The 24,298-nt window shown below is 51.2% G+C and overlaps 2 protein-coding genes and 1 long non-coding RNA gene across 7 annotated transcripts; 1 reads left to right on the plus strand and 2 right to left on the minus strand.

Annotated features, from left to right (window-relative positions):
- Positions 1-1,566: 1,566 nt before the first annotated feature.
- On the minus strand, positions 1,567-5,878 carry Psrc1 (proline and serine rich coiled-coil 1). Of its 4 annotated transcripts, none has more exons than XM_021631728.2 (8): positions 5,786-5,878; positions 5,376-5,424; positions 5,233-5,290; positions 4,273-4,711; positions 3,309-3,423; positions 2,975-3,217; positions 2,349-2,442; positions 1,567-2,151 (listed from the first exon to the last, which is right to left on the minus strand). In XM_021631728.2, exons 2-8 carry the CDS (start codon positions 5,392-5,394, stop codon positions 2,148-2,150), a joined length of 972 nt encoding a protein of 323 aa, XP_021487403.1. In that variant the 5' UTR covers positions 5,395-5,424; positions 5,786-5,878; the 3' UTR covers positions 1,567-2,147. The 4 variants fall into 4 exon arrangements, with proteins under 4 accessions (XP_021487403.1, XP_060248875.1, XP_060248874.1 ...); XM_060392892.1 differs by lacking the exon at positions 5,786-5,878 and adding an exon at positions 5,745-5,779; XM_060392891.1 differs by lacking the exon at positions 5,786-5,878 and having other exon boundaries at positions 5,376-5,506.
- LOC132656929 (uncharacterized) lies at positions 4,822-6,209 on the plus strand. The gene is made up of 3 exons (XR_009594748.1): positions 4,822-5,194; positions 5,386-5,448; positions 6,070-6,209. It is a non-coding gene; the product is annotated as an uncharacterized LOC132656929 (long non-coding RNA).
- A 3,383-nt stretch (positions 6,210-9,592) lies between these two features.
- Positions 9,593-23,563, minus strand: Mybphl (myosin binding protein H like). 2 transcript variants are annotated; one of them, XM_021631720.2, is made up of 9 exons: positions 23,330-23,563; positions 15,051-15,139; positions 14,321-14,516; positions 13,998-14,137; positions 13,685-13,844; positions 13,446-13,582; positions 12,136-12,322; positions 10,892-10,935; positions 9,593-9,675 (listed from the first exon to the last, which is right to left on the minus strand). In XM_021631720.2, exons 1-8 carry the CDS (start codon positions 23,478-23,480, stop codon positions 10,925-10,927), a joined length of 1,071 nt encoding a protein of 356 aa, XP_021487395.1. In that variant the 5' UTR covers positions 23,481-23,563; the 3' UTR covers positions 9,593-9,675; positions 10,892-10,924. The 2 variants fall into 2 exon arrangements, with proteins under 2 accessions (XP_021487395.1, XP_060248876.1); XM_060392893.1 differs by having other exon boundaries at positions 9,593-10,090; positions 23,330-23,553.
- Positions 23,564-24,298: the final 735 nt, after the last annotated feature.

The following is a 24,298-nucleotide window of genomic DNA, read 5'->3' on the forward strand; positions in this document are numbered from 1 at the left end:
GAGAGAATTAGAAACCCAGGCCAAGCGGAAGAAGGCAAGCAGGGAGCTGAACAAGAAGGGCGGCTGTGGAGGATAGGCACTACCCAACGGATGCCACTTCAGCAGGTTTGGCCTGTTGGGTGGAGGCAGAAACTCAAGACTGACCCAGTGTGGGACGGGAACGTGCCTTGCCGGCTCCGACCACCAGGTGGCAGCAGCGCAAGGGTGCGTGGCTGGCTTTGCTTTTTTTTCCCACCCACCCGAGCTTGGATCAAACCCACCCCCATTCCCACCCCCACTCCCGCCGGCGCCAAATAAAAACAAAACCCCTGGCATGGCACCTACTGCCCGTGCCGAGGTATGTGCTCTTCGGCTTGTTGCTACTGCAGATGCCAGTCAGAGCAGGAGGTTGTCAGCAACTCCTGTTCCTGAGTTCTGTGCCACCACACAGATGGAGGCCCAGACTGGAAAATAAGACAAGCCTCGAAGACCCCAGGAGATCAAAGGCGCTCAGCTACTGACTGGTTGGTAAGCTTGCCTTCTCCGTAGCCCACCCAGTTGAACACCCCCGTCTCATTAGCACAGAGCACTGGGCCAGGCTGTTTGAAGGAAGACGGGGTAGGCAGGAGGCTGGGAAACACACACCTGAGGCTTTTCTTGCCTCTTGCCAAATTTCCCCGGAACAAAGCACCAGGCATCTGTTCCTCCCTTCAGCACACCAGCTCTTAGGATTCCAGGGGCTGGAGAAGCTGGTGTTCCAGATCCAGGGGAAGGGCAATGTCCCGCTGTGTACAGGCCCTTCGTGCTTCTAAGCTGTGTTAACTGAACCTTAAGGTCAGCTGGGGAAGGGGAAAAGCTATGCAGGGCCCCTGAAGAGTGGATAGGGGAGAAAGAACGAAGGACCCTTCATGGGCATACAGGCACGGAAGGAACGAGTTGCAGGCCGTCTCTTCCTTTTGTTGCCTTCAGGGAAGTTTCTTCTTCATAAGGAATCGATTTAGTTCTCAGTAGGCTACAAAAACCTCAAGATCCTAAGCTGGACCTGTTAGAACCTTATCATGCTTTCAGCAAGTACCACCGTGTGCCCATCCCAAATGAGTTCAGTGGTCCACCACGTAGGCACAGTTGACATTTCTAAATTCTGATGCCAGCCGGGGAGCGGAGAGGGGCGGACAGGCCACCCCTAAGGATGGGAGGTAGGTACTAGCAGGAGTTCTGCCATCTTCTGCCCGAGGCACCCAGGGAAGGTGCAGGCCCCCAAAGGGCCTCTTTAATCCCCTAAGGGGCTCCACTGTCTTGTCAGAGACAATAGTCAAGTTTAAGATATGACTAACAACTCACTTAGCTCCTAGCGTAACAGCCTGGACACTGCGGATGAAACTGCAGTTAACTTTGATCTGGACCATTCAATGAACCTGCAGAAAGGAGGCCTGATCCCAGTTGAATGGCAACACGGGATCCAGCGAGACCCCTGCCTGAGGTCCATCCCAAGGCCTCTCTCGTTAGAATCGCATAGATGTTTACTTCAAATCTGTTAAAGTCTACGTTCAGATATACAGAAAAATACTTTTAAAAATTCATTTTATTTAAAGAAAAAAAAATGTAGTAAGCTTATTAAGTAAGATTGACCTGTGAAGGATTCACAGAATTCACAGGGACTAAGCTCTGCACAGCAGGTGCTCACTTAGCCTCTCCAGACAGGCCAGCATCTAGTGGAGGAAACAATTCAGGAAGACCTGTCCTAGAGGGTTGGGAGGCTGGCTGGTTCCGCAGGCACTCACGTGTAAACAGTCAGTGAACCCCGGTCTGGGCAGAAGGTCAAGCTTTCTAGGGCTGACCACAGGATGGAAGGAGACAGACAAGTCACTCTGCCTGCACTCCTCATTTTGAGAATTTCTCCACTGGCAGGTGACTCTGCTTCTCTCTTCTTCTTTCAGGCAGAGTGGGGGTGGGGGTGGGGTGGGGGTAGGGGTGGGATTTGACTCTCCTCGAGCTCAACCCACCCCATCCTCCATAGTCTCTATCAGAGATCAGCCCTGGAGGCAACTCTTCCTCCCATCTCTGGGCACGAATCTGTTGGAGTCAGGGACAGCTGGCGGAAGAGAGTCCAGTCTCTGATGGCTAAGATGGTAGTGGTTTACTCGTAGATGTTGCTTGCCGTCCTGACCTTACCTGGATTGACAGAAGGGTAACTGCTTTAGAATGCCCTTCCTCTCAGGTCCATCTGGTACCCAGCCAGGGTCACGCCCCTCAGGACAGGGAGGAGCAAGGCCTCTCTCCCCTCCCTTCCCCAGCACACACGGAGCTCTAGGAGGCTGAGCACAGGAGGCTGGATGCCCAGGGGATGAAGGCAGAGGGGCCAGTCTTACCTAGAAGGTCCCTGGACTGCAGCTTTCCTGAGGGGCTGCAGCCTGCCCCGAGCGGCACTGGTGGTTGGAAGATTTGCTCGATGGGAAACAGGAGCTTGGTGGGGATTAAAGAGATGAGTTAGCGCAGAGCTTAGCTGACCTTATCAAAAAGAAAGAGTAGGTGAAGGTATGTGCCTCCGCACCAGGGTAAAAGCAGGAGAAACATGGAAAGCGAGGCATTACCTCCTTGATCAGCTTTCCCACCTGAAAGTACTATTATACCTGTAGGAGGGTAAGATCAAGATGGGCCACGGCAGACATTCTACCTAATGTATTCTGTTTTGTTTTTGTTTCTCTAAGATGGGTCTCTCTATATAGCCAAGGTTGTCCTGGAACTCACTGTGTAGACCAGGCTGGCCTTGAACTCACAGAAATCTGCCTGCCTCTGCCTTCCAAGTGCTGGGCTTAAAGGCATGTGCCACCACGCCCAGCTCTAAATCTTATTTTATTTTTCTTTTGAGACATAGTTTTATATAGCGAAGGCTGGCCTTGAACTTCTGATTCTTCAGCGTCTACCTTCCAAGTGCTGAGACTACAGACAGGTGCCACACCACGCCTAGCCTGACCAAACGTCCACTCCTCCTCACCTCTGTGCCCCGCGGCACTTGGAAGCCCTTTCCGAGCCGAGAGAGAATCCGGAGGTAGTGCACTTTTGCCGGGCGGCGCGCTCCGACTGGCGGGTGGCATCCGGGTGGCAGGCCTGGGGATGGCTGAGGGGACGGGTAGTCGCTTGGAAGACCTGGCCACTGTTCCCTGTAGCCGGGGTGAACACTGAGAGCTGGCAGCTGGGGGCTGTGGAGCGAGGACTGGTCTGATAGGGACTGGTGGGCCTGTGGGGAGGAGGACAGGTGTCCTGGGCTCAGTGCCACGCCCTCTCTTCCCCATACCCGCCTCACCCACACCTTGGCTGCTGGGTCTCACTTGCTGTCGTCCTTGCACTGGGCCCAGCTTTCCGCCGGGATGGGAGGGTCGACTGTGCAAGAGGAGAGAGCCCTGGGCTTTTGGATGCAGCGAACAGATTGCATGTGGGCGATTCCTGAAACAGAGCAAGGAACAAAAAAAGGACCGGAATGGAGACAGTATGTGTTCTGCTGCCTCTAGGCATTAAGGAAAAGAGGTAGGAAGTAGGCCGCTGTCTGGAACCAGTGAGGAAGACATCAGCTACCAGCAAGATCTGTGACAGGTGCTTCCTTTCTTTTCTTTTATTCTTTCCCTTTGAGGCAAGGTTTTTCTGTGTAGCCCTGGCTGTCCTGGAGCTTGCTCTGTAGAGCAGGCTGGCCTCAAACCCAAGAGAGTCGCCAGCCTCCCGAGTGCTAGGATCAAAGGCACGAGCCACCGCCACCCGGCTGCTTTCCTTCTGTCTTTAAAGTCAGCTGATATTTGCTTCTTATGTGTCACAACATGCGTGTGGAAGTCAGAGGACAACTTGTGGGAGTCAGTTCTCAATCGTGTAGGCCACAGGGCTTGAACTCGGGTTCACCAGGCTTGCTGGAAAGTGCCTGTACTCCCTGAGTCATCTTGCCAGCCCATTAGGATGCTTTTGAAACCACGCAGCCCACGCTGGTCTCAGTACATAGCACCCCCTGAGACTGAGCTGAAATTCCTGATCTCCTTGGCTCTGCCTCCAGAGTCGGGGGATGACAAGTATGAATCTGTTCACTTATCTTTACCACATCCATTTATGTGATGCTGGGGATCAACACGAGGGCTCTGTTTACGCTGGGCAAACACTACCCACTGGGCTATACCTCCAACCCAATTTACCTAATCCTGACAATCCCAGGGGTGGAATAACTTCCTCCCTCTGACCAGTGAGCGCAACAACTCTAGTGTGTCTCCTGCACCTGCCCAGGTGCACACAGGAAATTCAGCCTCCCACACTCACCTTTTTTACACTGGAGGGCTTCTTTCCAGCCGGCACCCGAACAGCCCTGGCTGACCCCTTTTTATCACCGCTCCGGAGTCCAGTTAGGCTGCTTGGGGGTGGTGTGCTCCAAGAGCTCACAGTGGGCAGCAGGTCCCGGACAGGGCTGTCCTTCAGGACGAACGTCTCCCGCCGGGGGCTGGGCTTCCCTCTGGGGCTGGGCCTCGCGGGGCCTGCGGCTGCGCTGTCGCGGTCTTGCAGGGCACACTCCTCAAGCTGGGCTGCCAGGCGGTTGGCTTCATCGAGGATCTCCTCCAGCTTCTCTGGGCTGAGCGGGCCCAAGCTGAACCTCACAGCCTGAACAGCGGGAGCTACTGCGTTCGGGTTACTCCTGTGGGAGAGGCCCCTTCGAAGCGGTTTCTCGGGACTCACCGACACTGTGACGTCTTCCTCCTCGTGACTGAGAAAACAAGTATGGCACCATGCCGTGCAAACAGACAGCAGAAGGCATTCCTGGAGTAGAGTCAGGGGCAGTCCTAAACCCTGACTCCATTTTGGCTATGAGAACTGATATTGGTTCTGTGAGACCCAGTAAGCCTCTGGCATCTCCTATTTTCTTTTCAACTCCACTCCCCGTTTTCTGAGACAAGCGCTCAACCCTGCAGACCAGAATGATCTCAATTCAACCCCCAGCCCTTGCTCCACTCTGGTCTATCCTGGGGGGGGGAGGGGCATCTGCAAGGGCATGATTCGACATGCCCAAGCACATTAGGTGCCTTTCATTTCATTTCCCCCCAAATTTCACTCCAGCTGCTCCCTTCTCCTCGCCAGCATCGGGAGAAGCGTACTAAAGGCCTGGTTCCACGGGACTGCCAGCACCAGAGTGCACCAACCCCGGTTCTGGAGGCCAACAAGTTAGCAGTAAAGGCTTACAGCTAAAGAGGTATTGATGGGGGACGAGAAGGGCAAAGAGGCTGGTACCTGTCAGATGGGGACAGCCCTCCAAAGTCCAAGGTCTCATCCACGATGAACTTGACATCTGAAGGAATGAGAAGAAAAAAATACCAGCTATCAGTCCCTGGCAGGCTCTCGGGGCCTCCCTCCTCCCTCCATGGCTTCCTTACCTTCTTTCAGATCCTCCATGGCCAGCCAGAAGAAGCGAGATGCCCAGACCTGAGAGACAACACGCCTACCTCAGTATCTATCATCCCGCCTTTGGCCCCTACCTAGACTCCGGGTGCATTATCTGGGATGGTGGTGGAAAAGCAAGACCCCAGGAACAGCACGGGCCCCTGAAACTAATCCGTTATTTTAGGGAAAGCCTCGGAAAGCTCATGCCCCAACACCTGATGGGCAACAGGCCACTTGCGTCCTGGCCTCTCCTCAGACGGGCAGTCTGCGCCCTCCCTCCTTGTTATTATCCGGGATTTCCCTCCCCGCACCCCACGCCACCTTTCCACTCCCTCCACCCCCGCACCACACCCCCGCCACACCTCCAGCGCACGCTCTGTTTCCACTTCCCACCCCGCCTCACCGTCCACGCAGGATGCTTTTCTTCTGCTGCCTCTCAGTTCCCGGGAATAGGCTCCCGAGGGGCGGGGCTCCGTTCGAATTCCTTAGGCTCCACCCACTCCTGCTAGAGGCGCCCAGCGATTGGTGGGGGCGTGGGGGCGTGGCTGAGGCGGGAGCCGTCGGGGTTGTGCCTTGGTCCGCTGCGCAGTTCCTAAAGACTTAAGTCCCGGGGCTTCGGCAGGGTGGCGGGCGGAGCCGCGAGTGCGCACTCCCGTGCCGAGATCGCCTCCTCTGACTGCCCCCCAGAACCTGTGAGGAGCTGAGACAGGGGGAGAGCCGGCCAATCCATGAGGGCTTGGAGCCCCTCCTCTTCCTCCGCCCCACCTCCTGGATTCCAGACTCCAGACTGGGTTCAGGTCCTTGCTGGCTTGGTGAGGCCACCGAAGACACCATCTTTCCAGCCCTCGAGGCACGAGAATTCTTCATTTAGCACTTCTTGGAATTATCTGATTTTTTTTTTCTCCCTGCTTCGTCTTCCCAAAACGATGAGTTTGAACAGCTTTTTAAGAGTTTAAATAAATGATGAAGAAATTGTACTTCCAGGCACATAGTAAGAAAGACTTTGTTAAGAAAGCATTTCATAAGTGTCAAATTCATTAATAATAATAATAATAAAGGATCTCAAGGCAGCGCTCTTTAAGTGCAGAAAGATTACCTGCCACGAGCGGCCTTGTTCGTGTGAAGATTTCTGTTCCTGGCAAGATGTGTGGACTTGAATGGTTGGCTTGTGCAGTTCAGCAAACAGCAGAGGCTGAGGTCTGACTGATCCTCAGGGCGCAGTCCCTGTGCATATCCCAGCCCCTTCTACCCTAGGCCAGGCGGAAAGAAGCCTCTGCCATTGTGTGTGTTGTGCTCGCTCACACACTCTCACCATCTGTTTCTTTTCCCTTTAATTTTTTGGTTGGTTGTTTTCTGAGAGTCTATGGTAGCTCACGCTGGCCTTGAATTCACCACATAGCCAAGATTGATCTCAAAGTCCTGTTCCTCTCAGGTGCTGGGTTTAAAGGGCCGTGCCACCACACTGTAGAACCAGCTCTGAGCCAGACTGCAATTATCTTCAGGTGCTCCGTTGAGCCTGCTCCGGAAAGACCACCACCACAGCTGGGCTGCGAACTGCTCACCTCCCCTCACAGAAGAAAGAGGTGGGGCCGGAAGGTCATAGGACCCTCACCTGATTAGGCAGCCATCCCTCTCAACCAGTTGTATGCAGTTCTGTCCTAATTGCACGTGGTGGTTGGGTGGATGGGTGGGGTTAGGATTTAAGCAGGAAGAGGGGAGGGGAGGGTGTAGCTTCTAGCAGCCGTGGGGAAGTCGTCCTCTCTGCTGGAGTCAGGCCTTCCAGGGTGGCTGCTGTATAGTCTTCTGTACCTGTGACCCCCTCACCCATGACTCTGTAAGTTACCTATTAAGTTCATTATTTCCACTGGATAAACCTTGGTGGACTCCTGCTGTTGTTTGTCACTGGGACCTTAACAGAAGGGGTGGACATTGTTTATGTCTCCCCCAGAGAAGAAATGTTAGCAACAGCCACCAAGCCTGGCTGTCTCCCACAATCTCAAACAGGTGTTCCATGAGGACATTAGACTTGATAATTGTTTTCTCAGTTTTCCCAAGTCTGGTATGTAAGTAGTTGGGTTAATTTATGACAGGAGGTATCATCACGTGGAAGCTTAATTCTCACAGAACTCCAGTTGGGAAGGGCTGGAATAGACTCAGCCTCAATGTGAAAGTGGATCTCTTTGGTTTGAAGGAAAAAGCCCTTTGGATTCTTCTCAGCCAATGCAAGTCCCCTTTCCTCTCAAAAAAATGTGGCTTAATATCCCTCCACCGGAAGTATTTTCTCTTTTAAGCCCATGTTTCCAACCCAGACTCTCTGGGTGACGTAAATGAGAGAAAATACACGGGGAAGGCCTGCAGTCCAACCATGACTTGGCTTGTGAACTCAACTTTCTCATTTGGTAACATGAAGATTAAAAAAGAGAAATCACTTTGTTCAGTTCCTGATGAAGGCTATTTCTGCTCTCTCCCTTCCTCCCTTTCCCTCCCTCTCCCTCCCCTTCCCTCCCTTTCTCTCCCCTTCTTTCCCCTTCTTTTCCCTAACTCCCTTTTCCTCTCTCCTCCTCCCCTTCTTTTCCCTCCCTCTCTCGCTCCTTTCCTCCCTCTCTCTTATTTTCCTCCCTAACCTACTCCTGCCCTTGCTTTCTCTTGCTCAGTAGAGCTCTCACTAAGTTCTTGGAACCAGGGGCACCACAGGGACGGAAGGCAGCTTCAGGTACCAGTTGGGTCCCCTGAGCTTGTCTTTCTATTGACTTTCTCCAGGGTTCACTCTCGATGCTACTTATGTGCAATCTTAGATCAATGTACTTCTCTAAGGCCTCACAGGAAGGTGCTCACTGCAGCAAAGTTTTAATGCTGGGGGAACCAAGGCAGCTGCTGAAATCCAATGCCCTACCACTGAGCTCCAGTCCTCTGTTATGCAACACAGCAGCCTCAGTTCTCTGTTATGTAATATACCACTTAAGACAAAATGGCTTCGGAGCGGGGCATGGTAGCACATGTGTGCCATCCCAGCACTTAAATCAAGGTAGAAGAATTCTAAATTAAGACTTTCTCTCTTTTTCTGTGTGTGTGTGTAGGGGTGTTTATCGAGACAGGGTTTTTCTGTGTAACAGCCCTGGCTGTACTGGAACTCGCTCCGTAGACAAACTAACCTAGAACTCCCAGAGATCCACCAGCCTCTACCACCCAAGTGCCACCACCACCCTGGCTTGAGTCGAGGCTCTTTAAAAAACTATTTTTTTCGTCTTTATTTTATGTGTATGTGTAATTGCATGTATGTATGTGCACCGTGTGTGTGCCTGTTGCTGCAGAGGCCAGGAGAGGGCATTCGACCACCTGGAACTGTAGTTACTGATGGTTGTGTGCTGTCGTGTGGGTGTTGGGAACTGAACCCAGGCTCTCTGGAAGAGGGGCAAGTGCTCTTGACTGCTGAGCCATCTCTCCAGGCATGAGTTTGTGGCCTGTTAAGACCAAAGGAGCATAAAGGAATGGGAGGGACCATTGTCCTCTTTTACAGACTCCATCACAGAGTAGCTTCAACATATGACTTGTTGCGAGTATGCAAACAAACAGAAGCAAGAGAAACAGCATCCCAGGGCTCAGGTCTTGGGGCTCCGCCTTTAATTGTATGTAGGATTGTGCTGTGCTGCTTTGCAGTAGGTGTGCATCCTGTAATGCCAGCTTACAAAGGAAAGCCTGTGGGGGAGGATGGCAAATCGCCTTCATCATTTTCCAGCACCTCATGCTGTGTAGAATTGAATTCAGTCCTGTCGCAATCTGCCTGGGGTTGGCTGATAACATCAGAAACCTCTGTGGATGGGTTGGCGCTGTGGCTCACTTTGTAGAGTGCTTTCCTAGCTTTCATCTAGTCCTGAGTTCAGGGCCTAAGATCCCAGAAACTGGATAGCACAAGCCTGTAACCCCAGCACTCAGGAAGTGGAGGCAGGAGCAGCGGAAGTTCAAGGACATCCTTGGTTGACATACGGAGTTCAAGACCAGGCTGGAATAATACAGAAACCTGTCTCAAAAAGAAGTCAGTGCGAGGGACAGGGATGAACATGCTTGTCTAAGAGAATGTGCGGGGGTGAACTAGAATAGAAACAAAAGACGAATCTTAGGGTTCTGGAGTCAGCTAGACTTGCTGAAGGACGGCGACCTGCATAAGTTTTTCCTCTTGTAGAAAGGCTCAGAAAGAAGACATCTCAAGAACTGAGGAGCTACACATTTATTTAGTCAAGCCAGCTAATGCTCCTTGAGTACACAGTCTTGTCAGAGTCAGGCTCCCAGGGGGCCCTGAAAAGAGAAGGCGTGTCACAGCTATCGCAGGAGACAGAACACATCCCGCCTCTGGCTCTCTGGGTCCAGTGCTATAAATTCACTGCCCACCATGGTTTGCTTCTGAGCACTTCTTTTTGTGCTGGGAGACAGAAGGAACCAAGGATAAGTAAGATCAACACTGGATTGATAGAGAGGGCGGGGAAGGAGAAGGCTGTCTATAAGCCAGCTGGCAGAGAAAGCTCTCCTGAGGAGAGTTTGTGCAGCCCTTAGGGTTTTCATTTGCTATGTATCATTGATGAGCTTAAATAAATGGTTTGAGGGATCGAATTCGTGCTCAGTTGTCTTCATCAAGGAGCTGAAGGTCAGGGAATGTTGGGACCTAGGTCTCTCATTCTCTCCTTATCCATCAGTTTACACACAGCACTTTCTCCTGTGAACGACAGGGAATTTGAAGCAGCTACCACATTCTAGGTAGCGATCCAAGTGGCCGTTTGCCAGTGATGAGGCGCTTGGGAACCACACACCGAAATGTTAAATTATTGTTGACATTTAACAACAACAAGAAGATTTTCTTCTGTTGAACAGGAAGAAATGCATAAAAATAAAATATACGCAAGCACACACGCACGCACACAAAGAACATGAACAAGCTAATTTGTTTCTTAGCCTGCTTACGATACTGAGGTAGAGAGACTAGCAGACCTGTTTCTACCCACAGTGTGGTTCTGTGGTGGTGGAGACTCTGTTCTCTTTCTCCTACAGCCCCCACCCAGCTCTTCCCACAGAGCCCCCTGAGCAGGTAGAAGCTCAAATTCTCCAAGGATTATTAGGTTTCGTCCCTATCATGGACCTGAGTAGAAACACACAGGACTTGTAGACTTTAGCTACACCAGTTCCCTCTGCAGAGCTGATACTGTTAGGGTTAAAATAAAATAAAATAAAAGTCGGGTGGTGGTGGGATCATGCCTTTAATTCTGGCACTCAGAAGGCAGAGGCAGGTGGATCTCTGTGCATTCTAGGCCAGCTTGGTTTACAGAATTAGTTCCAGGACAGCCAAAGATACACAGTGAAACCCTGTCTCAGGAAGAAAAAGAAAGGAAAGGAAAGAAAGGAAGGAAAGAAAAAGTCCCCAGGGGCACATGATTGAGAGGCTCACATTCATCCCAAACTCAACAGCGTTTGCCACGAACATTAAATAATTCATTAAGGCACCATTTCCCCTCTTCCTTACCTTCCTCGGAGATCCTGTTTCCTTAGGACAGCCTTAATGAGGAGCTGTAAAAATGCAGACATTTCTCAACGTTAACGTTTCATAAATCTCTGGGAGACTGTCTCTTAGAGCATTGGGAACGGATGTCCTGCTTATGCTTTGGGGGTGTCCATAATGCTAGCTGAGGAGTCTACATGTAGAGAATGGGATCTATAAAGGCCACTCATTCCTGACTCATGCAACAAACGTTTGGCTACAGCCTTCTGTGTGTCAGCAACTAGCCTGGACACTGGGGACAAAGCTCTCAGCGAGCGTTGCTTATGGCTTACTTGGAAGACAAATCTATAAATATCTATATAGATAATTATAAAATAATGTGCTGGGATGATGTGATCATATTTATTGTACATAGTTATGAAATCCTGAAGGTTAGAGAAAAATAATAATTAAAAATAAAACAGTTCCCCCCCTAAGAAACCAATAATATTCTAGGTGCAGTGACAGAGATTCCAACAAGGTAGCAAGAAAGGATAAATGAATGGATGCCTTAGAGATGGGAGGGCATGCAGTACTACCTAAGCAAGCCAGTGGGGAAAGTAAAATAAAACCAATAACTTCCTCAGAATTCCTGGACAAAAGATCATGGTGCTAAAAAAAGGTGACTGGGCTCTTTGCCTTTGGAGAAGCATCTCCCCAGTGAGCCAACCCTGGTGAAGCAGTTACCCCCTCATACTTCCCTTAGGTGACAAAAGGGGCTCCTAGTGCATCTTAGGGGTGACAGTTACACTAGGGCCTGGGCAGTTGTGATGGTTAATTGTCATGTTCTCTTGACTAGATTTAGTAACCCAGGAGACACATGTCTAGGCATGTTTGTGACTGTGTTCCTAGAGGGTTTCAACTCGGGAGGGAAGACCCACCATCACCATGAGAGACACCATTCCATAGTTTGGGTGCCTAGGCTGAATAAAAGGGGGCAAACGGAAAGCGCCTGGTGAGCACTAGCGTTTCATTTCTCTCTGCCTCCTGGTGTGTCCAGATGTGAGGAAGCAGTTTCACGTTCCTCCTGCTGCTCCCCAGATCCGTGTCTGCCCTGTTGCCGTCTTCCCTGCCTTGACAGACTGTGCCTTCAAGCCACGAGCCCTTCCTCACGTTGCTTCTTGTTGGGTGTTTGGTCACTGTAACAGGTGACTGACCCAAAGGGAGGATCAGTCCCGGTTGGAGGGAGGAGATGGTCTGCCTAGAGACACTGATTCTCCTATCTTTACCTTTAACATCCACCCGACAGTCCACGGACGCCTCCCCCAGTGCATTGATGGCCTTGCAGGTGTAGATGCCTCCATCAAAGGGACTAGGCTTTCGGATTTCCAGGGAGCAGATCCCCAGGTGACTAAGGGCTCTGTACTTGGGGTTGCCTTGGAGATCCATCTTGTTCTTTAGCCAGACGATCTTGGGCTGGAAGATAAAGGGGGGTGAGGGGCAGCAGAGCAGGCCGCTGCACTCGGTGTCTGGGACTGCCTATAAGGTGTGTAGATGACGGCATTCTGCAAGGTTCCCTGCCCCTGATGTTGTTCCCCTTTCAATACCTGCTTCACCTGCTGGAGCCCCTTCTTGTGTGCCTGAACCCTAGACCACTCCCACAAATGTCCCTGACATGGGAGAAATTGCTCAAGGAGCCATCATCATGAGTTATGACTGGGCATTGAGGTCTACTTAAATTTTTTTTTTTTTTTTAAGAAATATTTTCCTTTTGAGATAGGGTCTGGCTATGTAGCCGTAGCTAACCTCACTGTGCAGACTAGGCTAGGCTGGCCTCAGACTCACAGAGCTCCACCTACCTCTGCATCTACAGTTCTGGGATTAAAGGTATGTGCCAGCACACCTCGCTGTGGGCTCCACATAAAAGATATTTTAAAAATAGTATTTGTGTGGGTGTAGAAATCAGAGGAAGATGTGCAGGTTCTTTCCTCTCGCCATAGAGGTCCCCAAGATGGAACTCAGGCTACTAGGCTTGGGGAGCAAGTGCCTTTACCGACGGAGCCATCTTGCCAGCTCAGGGTCTCTACTTTTTATGTGCACACAGTGATCTGTTCATAGTCTAGCCACACTGTTTGTGGGTGGTTTCTGCCTCCTTCTGTTTGGAAAGTGGCTTCCAAAGTGGCTCTATCACAGTTCTCTCCCAAGGTGTTATTTCCGCACAGCCCGACCTGTACCGGTAACACCCAGATTGCTTGGTAAAGGCAGTCGCTGGCGTGGAGAACAGAGACCGGACTGCAAGCAGAGCTGCGTGCATGTGCAGACCTCTGCGCGGACAAGGCGTGAGGGGTGAATAGAGAGAAGCCAGTGGGCGCCAGACACTTCTGCCAGAAGAACTGGCTGGAAGTGATCAGTCTTTGTACGTGAGGGCCATCTTGCATTCGTCCATCTTGAATTACAGACGCCCTGACAGTTCCTGGTATCAGATGTTCAATCAGAATGCCCTGTGACATAGCTCAGGCTAGGAGGGGATAGTAGCAGGAAGCAGCACAGCACACCCCCACCCCCAAACCCCCCCACTCACCCTGGGAGAGGCACTCACCCTGGGAGAGGCACGCACACAGCAGAAGAGTTGGGTGTCATAGCCGGTGATGGTAGTGCAGTCTGCCAGTGGCTGGGTGAACCTGGGGGCTTCGGAGAGGTCCCGCTGGGCAAACCCCTGGGTCTTGTAAACAGTAGCTGTGGGCACCAAGAGGAACCATGATAGGCTCCTGAGAGCCTCATCCAGCTTCACTTCCGTTTCTTCTAAGTCTTGTCAGCATGTGGTCTCGACTTCCTTACCCGCTTTCTGGATGTGGGCAAGGTCAGCTGTGACAGGGGCCGTTTCACTGAGCCCACACTGGTTCTCCGCAAAGACACGGAAGGCGTAGGAGTTCCCAACGATGAGGTTGGAGACGATGCAGCTGGTGCGGTGAAAATGCTCCAGTACTGTGAACCAGAGCTGTGGGGGGCCCAGGTGATGTCATGTGTGAGACCCCTGGGCTTTCTTTCTTTGTTTTTGTTTTTGTTTTTTTTTTTTTTTTCTTTTTTTTAAATCTCACCCCATGTGGAGCTGCCAGGATGCCTCCCTCCCTTCTTCCCAGCTGGGCCTCACCCCGGATTTTTTGTCGGCCTTCTGCACCGTGTATCCCAGGAGTGCTGTATTGCCCGTGTCTTGTGGAGGTGTCCATTCCAGAGTAGCACTGGAGCCCCAAACATCCACCAGCTTAATACTCTGAGGAGGGCCTGGCTTCTCTGGAAGGGCAAAGCCATGGGCACTGTGCAGCCCACATATGTTGATCTCACTTAGAGCATGACCCCGGCCCCTTTCTCTGTTCAGGTCCCTCCCATCACCTACCGACACGTCTGAGACTCTTAGGATAGCTCCTGTTTAGCCCAGAGATCCTAGAGACTACCTCTCCTATTCCTCAACCTTACCAATCACCAGGATATTGATGGTGGCAGTGGCTTGCAGCCCACCGAGCTGTACACAGAGTTGGTAGCATCCTGAATCGGCACGTTGGGCTTCTCTGATAAAAAGAATGGAGTCCTGCTCCCCATGCCGCACGCTCACACGGCTGTTGTCCAGGGCCGAGCCGTTGTGAGTCCAGGTGGTTTGAGGTTTGGGCTTGCCCTGAGTGGTGGGGGATAAGGCTTGAGCCCCAAGAGGCTCGGAGACACACACACACACACACACACACACACACACACACACACACACACACACCCTCCTGTTGCTGCAGTCAGTCTACACTCAGTTCCACAAGGTACCTTGACATGAGCTGTATACCTTGAGCTAGAGGGTTATTTTGGTAGACTCCTCTGGAGAGCTCCCTCCTTTAGTGCGGTTTCGAGAGTCACAGGGATGGCTTGGAGTCTTTCACCCTCTGAGGGTTTTGGTCATGGATATTCAGGGTAGCTGAGAGTAGCTGCCCAAGCTCCTAAGAACCCTTTAAAGCAGAGGGTTCCCAGACTGCAGGGCCTCCTCTCACGGGACACACCTGTCCTAGCCAAACCCAACCCTGGGAGTGTGGAATGGTGGTGACCTGGCCTCAGACTTCTGGTACTCTGGATCCTCTCGTTCAAGCCCAGAAAGACTGCCCCACTCCTAGTTCTGTTGCCAAGTTAGAAGCTTGAGCTGGTCTCGATGCAGGGCTGGTATGGTCACCTGGAAGGGGATGAGCAGGTTCACTGTCTCGCCAACTTTCCGGATGTAAGGCTGTCTCAGGGCCCGAGGTAGCAAGATCTTGGGATGCTCTGATGGATAGAAAGAGAGAGAACAGGAAAAGGATGCTTAGAAGAAGTGGGAACTGCCTCCGGTAGTATTCTGTGGGCAGCGGCCCAGGAGACCGTCAGTGCCCCTATCATAGGGAATGTTCCTAGGCCCTTCCACTGTGCTGGGGGTCAAACCCAGCTTTTTCAATCACTCTGGTGCTCTGCCATTAACACCACACCCCACCCCCACCCTTCCCACTGTTTGCTGGGATTTGGGGGCCAGTTGGCTGGAGCCACCCCGGGAAAGGTTGAAGTCTCTGGAAAGGACCAGGGGGCTGGGTGTGGTGCTGCCTGCCTACAATCACTCAACTAGGAAGTGAGGCAGGATGAGCTGCACAGTGAGACTTGTCTTAACAACCCTAGCCTCCCCAAGACTGGACTCCGAACTTGATACTTGTTCTGATTTGTAACTCTTGACCACTGGCTTTTCACTCACTTGAGTTTTGTTCCTTTCTGTGCACAGACCAGTTTTCACAGCTTGTCTTTCCAGTGATTTTTTTTTTTTTCTTTTCTTTCTGAGACAGGGTCTTTCCACATAGTCCTGGCTGCCCTGGAACTCACTCTGTTGACCAGGCTGGCCATGAATATGCCTGCTTCTGCCTCCCAAGCGCTAGGATCAAAGGTGTGCGCTACCATCCCCGGCTCTGTGTGACATTCTTTTCATCAGTAGTAGATCAGTTCACACAGGCAAAATCTGGGGAAGATTAGGGCCATTCCTTACTTGCCCTTGACCTCCAGGCACATTCCTGTAAGCACTGGGGGTTTGGATGTCCTTTGCTGCCTCTCAGGATGTAAGGGGAGGTGCTCTGAGCCTGCAGCGTTTGGAGCCTGAGTGTCCTGTTCCGGGAGATGCTGTGGGCTACCTTGGCTGTGGAAGTGTCATCCCACTGGGCACACTGGGGGACCATTTTCCTTCCTACCTTTGCAGGGCTGCTGTTGCTTCCTCTCTCGAAGGCAGTCTCCTGCCACTTTTTTATCTTAAGTAGAATGAGACGGCGCCTCAGTTCCCACCAACAACCCAAGACTTCCTGCCAAAGTGTGTTCCTAGCAGTTGAAGAAACTCCACCCCTGGTAACATTCCTGTGGCAAGCAGCATGAGCGCTTGACAGGACATTCTAAGCCTGCTGATAATACACATTTCCTTCGAGAGTACATTCCTGTGCGTTCACCCCAACACAAGTGTGTGTGCCTATAGACTGAACAGTTTAAATACATACGTTGTATAAAGCAACCCTTTCAATGAGGACAGTTAAGAGAATCTAGACAGAGACCCTCGCGGTGCTCTTCCGATGCCTCGGTTTGTAGCCCACCTCCCATTTTGGCCTCGAACCACTTGTCTCTGGGAGTGAATGTAAATACGCAGCACTTGCCGACCATCTCATTCACCTAGTTTCCTTAGCTCGTTTTTCCCACCTGGGTTGGACCTGGTTTGGTCTGTACCTTTGGAAACCGCACGCTAAGGGGACACGAGTGTTCTCAGTAAGAACTGGGCGCCCAAGCTGCGCATTGACCCCGCTCTGCCTGCCCTGTGCTGACCTTGGTGGGGTGAAAACAACAGAAGTGTTGTATGATACATTCCTTTCCCGTGGCCATTTTGGCAAGCAACCAAGGGCTTGGACACAGGCGGCGGGTGTGAGAATCTTTTTTTTTTTTTTTTTTTTTTTTTTTTTTAAGGAGGGAGGGAAGTAATTGAAAAGGAAGGTCAAAAAACCTCATCCTGTTCGCCTTGGTTGTCCGTTGTAGGGCAAAGGAATAGCCTTTCACACTTGCCAAGGAATGGGCTCCTCTGTCCCTGGGCTGTCTACAGAGTGTTGGAGTTAAAGGATCTTAGTGAGCACCCAGAAAAACAAGCCAGCTGCAGAGGGGGAGTCTCAGAGAGATGCCGATTCACTGATCTCTAGGCAAGGTGTGGAGTTGTGCCTGGCACCCAGGACTCCGGCCTCCCTCACTGGGGTCAGATGTCCAAAGGACCCATTTTCAAAGCATGCCAGAGTCAGGGACTGGTATGACCTCCAGTCACCCAGACGAAGAGGGGAAAGAAGGGACGCAGGAGGATAGGCTCAGGGACCAAGAAGAACCGAGTTGAAGGACAGGAGCCAGGCTTCATGCTGGGAGATGCGTTAACTGAGCCCTACCTCATTTGGGCATCAGCTTGAGAACAGGCCTGGCCTTGTGGTTGATGTCAGCTGATGTCTGTTGCCACCTGGCAGTCCTTACTTCTTACAGATATATCTTGGAAAATGTTAGTTTTCTTTCACCCACACTAGAGAGAAAATCAAAAGGAACCCAAGCTCAGATGCTGAGAAGATCTGAGGTCTCAAGGGAGTCCAATGAGGAGGCATCCAGAGGAGGGAGGCCGAGGTGGGCGGGGGCTCCCTCCCTAAGGAGCTCCCTGCTGCTCTTTCTTTAGAAGAATCCCTTGACAAGATGAAGTCACCAGGGCATCCCTGATTCTCAGAGAGTGAATGGATGAAGAGACTCCCCAGGGGAGAGCCACGAATGGCCGCGAGAGGGACCATATGCTGGTTGGTAGAGTGTCTGGCAGTCGGAGGTGCCCTGTCAGCATTGAGTTCTGTCACCTCCCAAATTCAACCTGGTCAGCAACCTGACCGCTTGCTCAGAATGCTTACGGAGGGGCTCCTGGGAGGCGTCTCTCTTCACACCTCCAGTCAAGGGAAGCGTAAATTGGACTGACCTTGGGGAGGCTTCCCCATCACACCCAAGGGCTTTTCCTCCTCAGATGTCAGGAAGCAACAGTGACTCAGAACCCAGGACTGAGCTTCAGTGGTGTTAGGCCAGGCCTGATGGATGACCACAGCTTTTGAAATTTCCTTTGAGAAGCACTGACTTCTGACCTGGGTGGTTCTTAACCTCCAATAAAATGTTAAGTCTCAAGAATGGCGCTTATTTCTGAGTCCCAAGATCTGGGTTATCCTACTATCTACTCCCGTTTTAATCTGCTGAAGTCCGTGGCCATTTTTTTTTCTATTCTCATAGGAAATAATTGGTCATATCCTCCCATAATTTCCCTCTACATGGCAAGAGAGACTCCAGTGATCTCCTTAGGTTGTATGGTCCGTTCACTGCTACTAACTGTGGCTTGGAGAGAGAGAGAAAAAGGCTGATGCACTGAAGAAAGATATATACAAATATGTGTGTATTCCCTAGAGAAACATTGATGGCTGTAGCCTTAAAGACGTGTTTGGTAGAGTGTGGTTGGAAAAGAGTAGGTAGACCTCAGAAGAACCTGCTTGTAGAGGAAAAAGGTGTCACCTCCCTCAAGACTATGAAAGCAAGAGTAGGAAAAGAAAAACGACATAGACACAGAAAATGGTTCTCTATGTTAGGTCCGCTAATCCCTTGTCTGTCTTGCTGTCGTGGCTAGTGGCTGTGACCTGGGCTCACAGCCTCTGTCTTAAACATTGCTCTACTCATAAGTCATGCTAACTTCAGTGTCTGTCCTTCCAGTCCCTACAGGTCCTTTCACAGCCTGGCTCACTGTATAAAGTGGGGTTTTGGCACCAGATTTTTGAAATGAGGGCATGATGGCTCTAAGTTATGGTTAAGGGAAAAGTCTTTATCATAGAAATGAGGGAGAGTTACAGCCAGAGGCATCCAGAAGAGTCCAAAGCAGGGAGAGAAAGTAGTGGAGTAAACATGACCAGCAAACTGGTCATGAGTGGAGAGAGGAGGACCAAGAGAGAAGGGGCCAAAGGTGAGGGGTCAAGAGAGAGCCAAGACAATGTGTGGCCGAATTGGAATGCTTATATCAAAATGAGAAGCTGGAGGAAGGGAGGCCTGTGAGCTGGTGTTAGGGTAGGGAGCAGAGTAGGAAGAGCTGAGAGGAGCCACAGGTACTGAGTGAGCCTGGAGGCCAGCAGACACTTTGATATGTTAAAAGGAATCACAGTTAGCCATTTGTCCTGAGTTTTCTTTTGGACCTGACACTCACCAATTCAAGGCCTGCTTCGGCCATTGGACCTGTGGGCACGCTCCAGACCCAGAAACGACAAACTTTCCATGATCTGACTTGGAAGTATCATACCCTTTCCACACCTCTGTAACAGAGACAGCTCCTTGACCACCAATTCTGATGTTACGTCTTCACAGTATAGTTATCTCTGAACATCAGCTGCTCCACCTTGAAGAGTTTCCAGTTCCCACTGCTGTAGGCCAGGTACTAACTCTCCCCAATGAAGTGTGAGTAGGAAGGTGGGAATTGCTTAGTGCCAGAGAAGCCAGAAGTTACCTCTCTGTGTCCCTGCCCCCAATTTCTGCTATCCTATGGACAGATGACCACAGGGCTCCTTAGGCTAAGCCCCCATAGGGAAAGCCAGTGTCCCTGAATTGCTTCGGAGGATTATCTACTTAATAGGGACACTTATTTTCAGTTCTATGGTAGTGATAAGAAGCTCAGCTGCTCTCCAGGTTTGCCTGTTTCGTCAGCTTGTACAGACTGTACAGCCTCTTTCTTTGGCCTCTCCTCCTGAATCCTGCCATATTGCAATTCTATCATGCCACTGAGATACGTTCCCCCATTTCTCTCCCTAGCACCCATCTCACGATGCCTACCCCTTTCTTCCCCACCAGCTTAGAGTCCATGGTCACGTGACACCCACTTTCTTGCATAATCGCCCAGATTCTTCATTCCTTCTTCATTTACATCCTCTTGGCAATGCCTAATCCCAGCTAAATAATCCCTCCACCCACACAGAGTCTGTGTGTGCACAGACAAGCATGTAGGGGAAAACAGAAAAACTGCTGACTTGACATCAGAATATGGGTATGAAATCCTTGAGATATGCGTGTATGAAATAAATGATGTATGTATGAGACATGACATCTTAGAAAGGGGACCCCATAGTCCCTCTCTCCCATGAAGTCCCTCAGCCCCTGAAAATCCAAATGTGAAGTGTGACTAGCAATGTGTCGATCATCTATTAAAATGAATTGGTTATTTAAGCAATCAATATGTTGATTTGACTATTATGATATTACTTCCGGATAGACCTTGATAATTTTTTTTTTTTTTTGAGAAAGGGACGCTTATGTAGGCCAGGCTGGTTTTGAACTCACAGAGATTCATCTGGCCCTGCCTACTAAGCACTACGTTAAAGGCATGTGCCCCCACACCCAGCAGGGCGTCCTCCTGGAACTGCCTCCCAGGTTCTGGCATTCAGGCACCACCACTCCCACTCCTGATGATCCTGACGTTTCCATCACACAGGCTGCACTCTCTCTGTCTGCTGTCCTCCTTTTCCACCATCAGAACGTGATCAGCACCCACTGTCTTTTCTTAACTCAGTAACCCCCCCCAAACCCTTAAAACCTACACTTGATCATGTCAGTTCTTATTTAAGATCCTGCACTGGCTGCCTTTCCATCCCAGAATCAATCCATCCTCCACAGGGCTTTGGCCTGGGAGCTCTCTGTTTCTTGGTGCCAGCACTGTCCCCTCCTCCCTTGCTGTGCTATAGCTGTGGTGGCCCAACCCTTCAGAAAGCACCTTCCTGTCTCAGGATCTATCTACAGGGTAAGCGGCCCACTTTCACATCCATTATATTCCTCCCCAAATTGTGCCATATTTGGAAAGCCTTTGCCCATCATCCTGTTGGGAACATGAGGCAACCTGCCTCCTATCCCCGGTACTTCTTCCCTGTGTTACTCTTGGTACTATCAGACCCATGTTGCACTTATTTATCTGTCTCTCTCCTGTTAGCATATACCTTGAAGGCATCATTTTAAGTAACTTTGGTTCTTTTTGTAACTGGCACCTAGGATGCCGTCTGGAATGTCAGAGGGAGGAAAGTAAGTATTTGTAAGGAAATGGAGGAAAGCCTGCCTCTGCCTGGAGATGAGATAAGCTTCTACGCCTAGAAGACAGTCGGAGGGAGGCAAGCGCACTGCCGTTGGGAACAGTTCTGTTGGAATTAGCAGTTGACTTTCTCTTCTCTGTCTCAAGGCTCATCTTCTCTAATTCGGGATTGCATCCCCTTCCCCAGCCTCCCCTTTGGCTCCTTCAGGTTTTGACTCCTGGGCACAGCACCTCTGTGGAGTGCTGAGGACAAATGGTGCCAATGCCAGCTGCGTTGCCCTGCTGATTTGGTCATGTAGTTGGACTGGAAGCCCATCATTGGTCAGTCGCAGATTGTTCTGATTGTGCCAATGAATTTCTGCCTGCTTGGCTTTCTCTGCTGTCTCTGCAGCACCCCTCAGGCCCCGCGCTCTCTGTGAGGAATGGGCGATCTTAGGGGGCAGACAGTCTTTGGAACTCTTAGAGAACTTAGAGGTCATCAGGTCCCATCCAGGCAACCTTCAAGATTTCTGGGTGGGCTTCAGAGGCCCTGTGAACTCCAGGAACGTTTCCTTGCCTTATCTTTCCAGAGCTGAGTGTCCATAGCTTTTATCAGGTTTCCCCAGGGGAGTCACAACCATCAAAGAGCTAGGGCATTGCTCAGGTTCAGCTCTGTCAGTTTACAGGAGAGAAAATGAAGGCTCAAGAAGGTGTCCTGACTCTTCTATGGTGGCAGCCTAGAGCTAAGACCTGAATTCACGTCATCGAGAAGCTAACAGATGCACACAGACTTTGCTCTGTGTCAAAGGATATCCTTATTGCCACCTACCTCTGTGTTGGGCCACTAGCTGTGATCTGAGGCCTGCAAGTACACAGAGTCGTTATACAGGAGGATGGGACTTCTGGCTGGACCTCGGGTCTGGAATTGCCAGAGGGAGCTGCCCGCAGCACCCCCGCCCCACCCCAGGATAGGTAAAACTTGGTTGAGATGGGCGCCACCCCCTTCGGAGTCTTGGAGTTGATGGTTCTGGCTCTCTGTCTCCTCTGCCTGTGATTTCTCTTCTTAGGGGAAGAAACTGGGTTTCTTTTCTCTGACGTTCCATTGTAGTCTGCTCATAATTCTTCTATAAACTCACCAATTCTACCCTTGACATTCAGACAGCTCCTAATAGGACCTTCTTCAGGGTAAGAAGTGGGCAGTTGTGCTTTTGGGTGGGCCCTATTTGGAGGCAGAACTTAGTTGTCATCTCTTTCTTGGAAATGTTCTAGCCCCTTCTAAAGTACATCAGATTACCTCAGCAGTCCTTCTAGCTGACCTTCTTGGGGGATGTTTAAAGTCAGTTTACAGAGAAGAAACTAAAACAGAGCAGTGAAATTGACTTGTTCAAGGTCATTGTGGTGCTAGAAGTCACTTCGGGAAAGGAGCCTGGGACTTTGCCTGCCAGTCTAGAATGTCTTTTTTTCCCTACCCCTTTTCTTCCCAGCTCATGGTTCCTCAGGTGTGGTTTTCAAATGTCCTGCAAATTCGGGGGTGGGGGTGGGGGTGTAATGCTGGAACTTTGTTGAGCTAAATGTTTAGCACAGCAACAGGGCAGTTAGAGACCATTACAAAGAAGGGAAGAGCCATTGTCCTGGGTCTGCAGACCCGCGCTCAGTGAAGACACGTCCATTTGGCCCCCAGCAGTTGCCCAGGTGATCTGGTGGCGGAGGGGTGGCACACTCAGCCAGGACAGTTAGCCCTGGGGTAGGTGACAGGGTGATGGTCCCTTCATGCAGAGAGCAGAAATGGAGTGCTTCTCTCTAAAAGCCTCCACTTCCAAAGAACTCTGAGTCCAGGAGGCCTCGGCCGGGTGAGCTAGCAGAGTGTTACGGTGGGTCCTGATGCTGTGGCATGACCCAGGCACAGGCTGGGTATCATGCCATCCAAGATACTCAAGTCTCCTTATAGCCATGGCTTTGGAACCATTCTTCTCCTACAGATGGCAGCTACCTTACCCCCTACCCCTACCCAACCCCGTTCCCTTTCTGGCTACAGCATACTGTGTCCTCCCAGGACTTGTGACTGTTTTTGGTGGTAAAAACACAGATCCTTGCTAGTCACTGTAATGCCACAAACACCATTCCCTGACTTTTCAGCTGAAGAACAAAATCACCACAGAGGCATTTGAGCAGCAAAGTCGCAATGTGAGAAGGAAGGTGAGGGCTCCCGTGAATATTTCTACATTATCCTAAGCAGCAGTTCCCTAAAGTTATTAAAGCCTGAGCACAGGGGGGTGGGGGGACCCCGGGGGACCCCCTAAGGCATATTCAGGGCAGTAGGAAGCGCTCCCCTCCCACACTACTGAGCATCCCCACCCTTAGGGATCACCACAGGTCACCTTCAATGGAGGGCAGTTGCTGCAGAGAGCGGCTGCCTGCCTCCTGCTGACTCGAAGCCTGGGGTCCTTCAGCCCGCACCGCTGGGTCTGCAGCTGCTTCCGCCTGCCGCTGGGAGCATGGGGCTCCCTCCAGCGCGGTGGCCGCCTCCATGCTAGGCTCCAGCTGAAGCTTTTCTTTGTTGCTAGTGAGGGAGGGGCTGAGCACCCGCTGTCCAGGCTGGTCTCCCTGGGGTCGAGGCCACAGGCTTATGTAAGTGGGCTGGCTTTTCCCCACCCATCTACTCCCACTGAAGAGAGAAGTAGGGGCCAGGGGAAGAGGAGGATCAGAGAGCAGCCCAGAATAGCCACAGGAGGGGGGCTGAGGTGGCCCTGTTATCTTGGGAGTGAGATGACACCCCTACAGCTTTAGGAGGGAGGGGAGGGCCTGAGCACAGTATTTGAGAGGGACTTCTGTCTTTGGTGGGAGGCCTCGGGCATCGCCTCTGCTGCTGACCTCCATTCATTCAACAGGGCCTAAGGTCCCAAGACCACTGAACTCTCAGGAACACCTTTACCTGGTCTCCGTACCTTGGCCCTCATGGGGCCCTCCCTTTGCTGTCTCAGCCCCAAGGACAGGGGAGGGTAGACACTCTGCTGGCTACACTTGAGCTCTGTCATCAGGTAGCTATGTGACTAATGACACCCCATAGTCTGTTCGCCCTTCTGTGTGTCCTGGACTTGTCTCCCCCTTCCCGTGTGTGTGTGCGTGCGTGTGTGTGTGTGTGTGTGGTGTTTGTGGATGTGTATATGGTGCATGTGTATATGTGGGGTGTATGTATATATTGTGTGTGTATATGATTGTGTATATGTGGTTTGTGTGTGTTTGTATATTTGTGGTGTGTGTGTGTGGTATATGTGTGTGCGTGTATATAGTGTGCACGTGCGTGTATACATATGTGTGTGTGTATGTATGTATTGGGGCTTGAACCA

The sequence above is a fragment of the Meriones unguiculatus genome, chromosome 10 (assembly GCF_030254825.1).
Source record: "Meriones unguiculatus strain TT.TT164.6M chromosome 10, Bangor_MerUng_6.1, whole genome shotgun sequence".
Taxonomy (NCBI): domain Eukaryota; kingdom Metazoa; phylum Chordata; class Mammalia; order Rodentia; family Muridae; genus Meriones; species Meriones unguiculatus.

Excerpts from the sequence above, each read along its gene's own strand:
- Psrc1 (XM_021631728.2), bottom strand. Across the intron at positions 4,712-5,232 it reads GGGCTGTCCCCATCTGACAG|TCACGAGGAGGAAGACGTCA; the intron begins GTACCAGCCTCT and ends TTGTTTTCTCAG. Across the intron at positions 3,424-4,272 it reads AGCCCTCCAGTGTAAAAAAG|GAATCGCCCACATGCAATCT; the intron begins GTGAGTGTGGGA and ends GCTCTGTTTCAG.
- Mybphl (XM_021631720.2), bottom strand. The coding sequence starts at position 23,480 with ATGGAGGCGGCCACCGCGCTGGAGGGAGCCCCATGCTCCCAGCGGCAG. Across the intron at positions 14,517-15,050 it reads ACCTGCTCATCCCCTTCCAG|GGCAAGCCCAAACCTCAAAC; the intron begins GTGACCATACCA and ends CCCACCACTCAG. Across the intron at positions 12,323-13,445 it reads GTGTGCGTGCCTCTCCCAGG|CCCAAGATCGTCTGGCTAAA; the intron begins GTGAGTGCCTCT and ends TTTATCTTCCAG.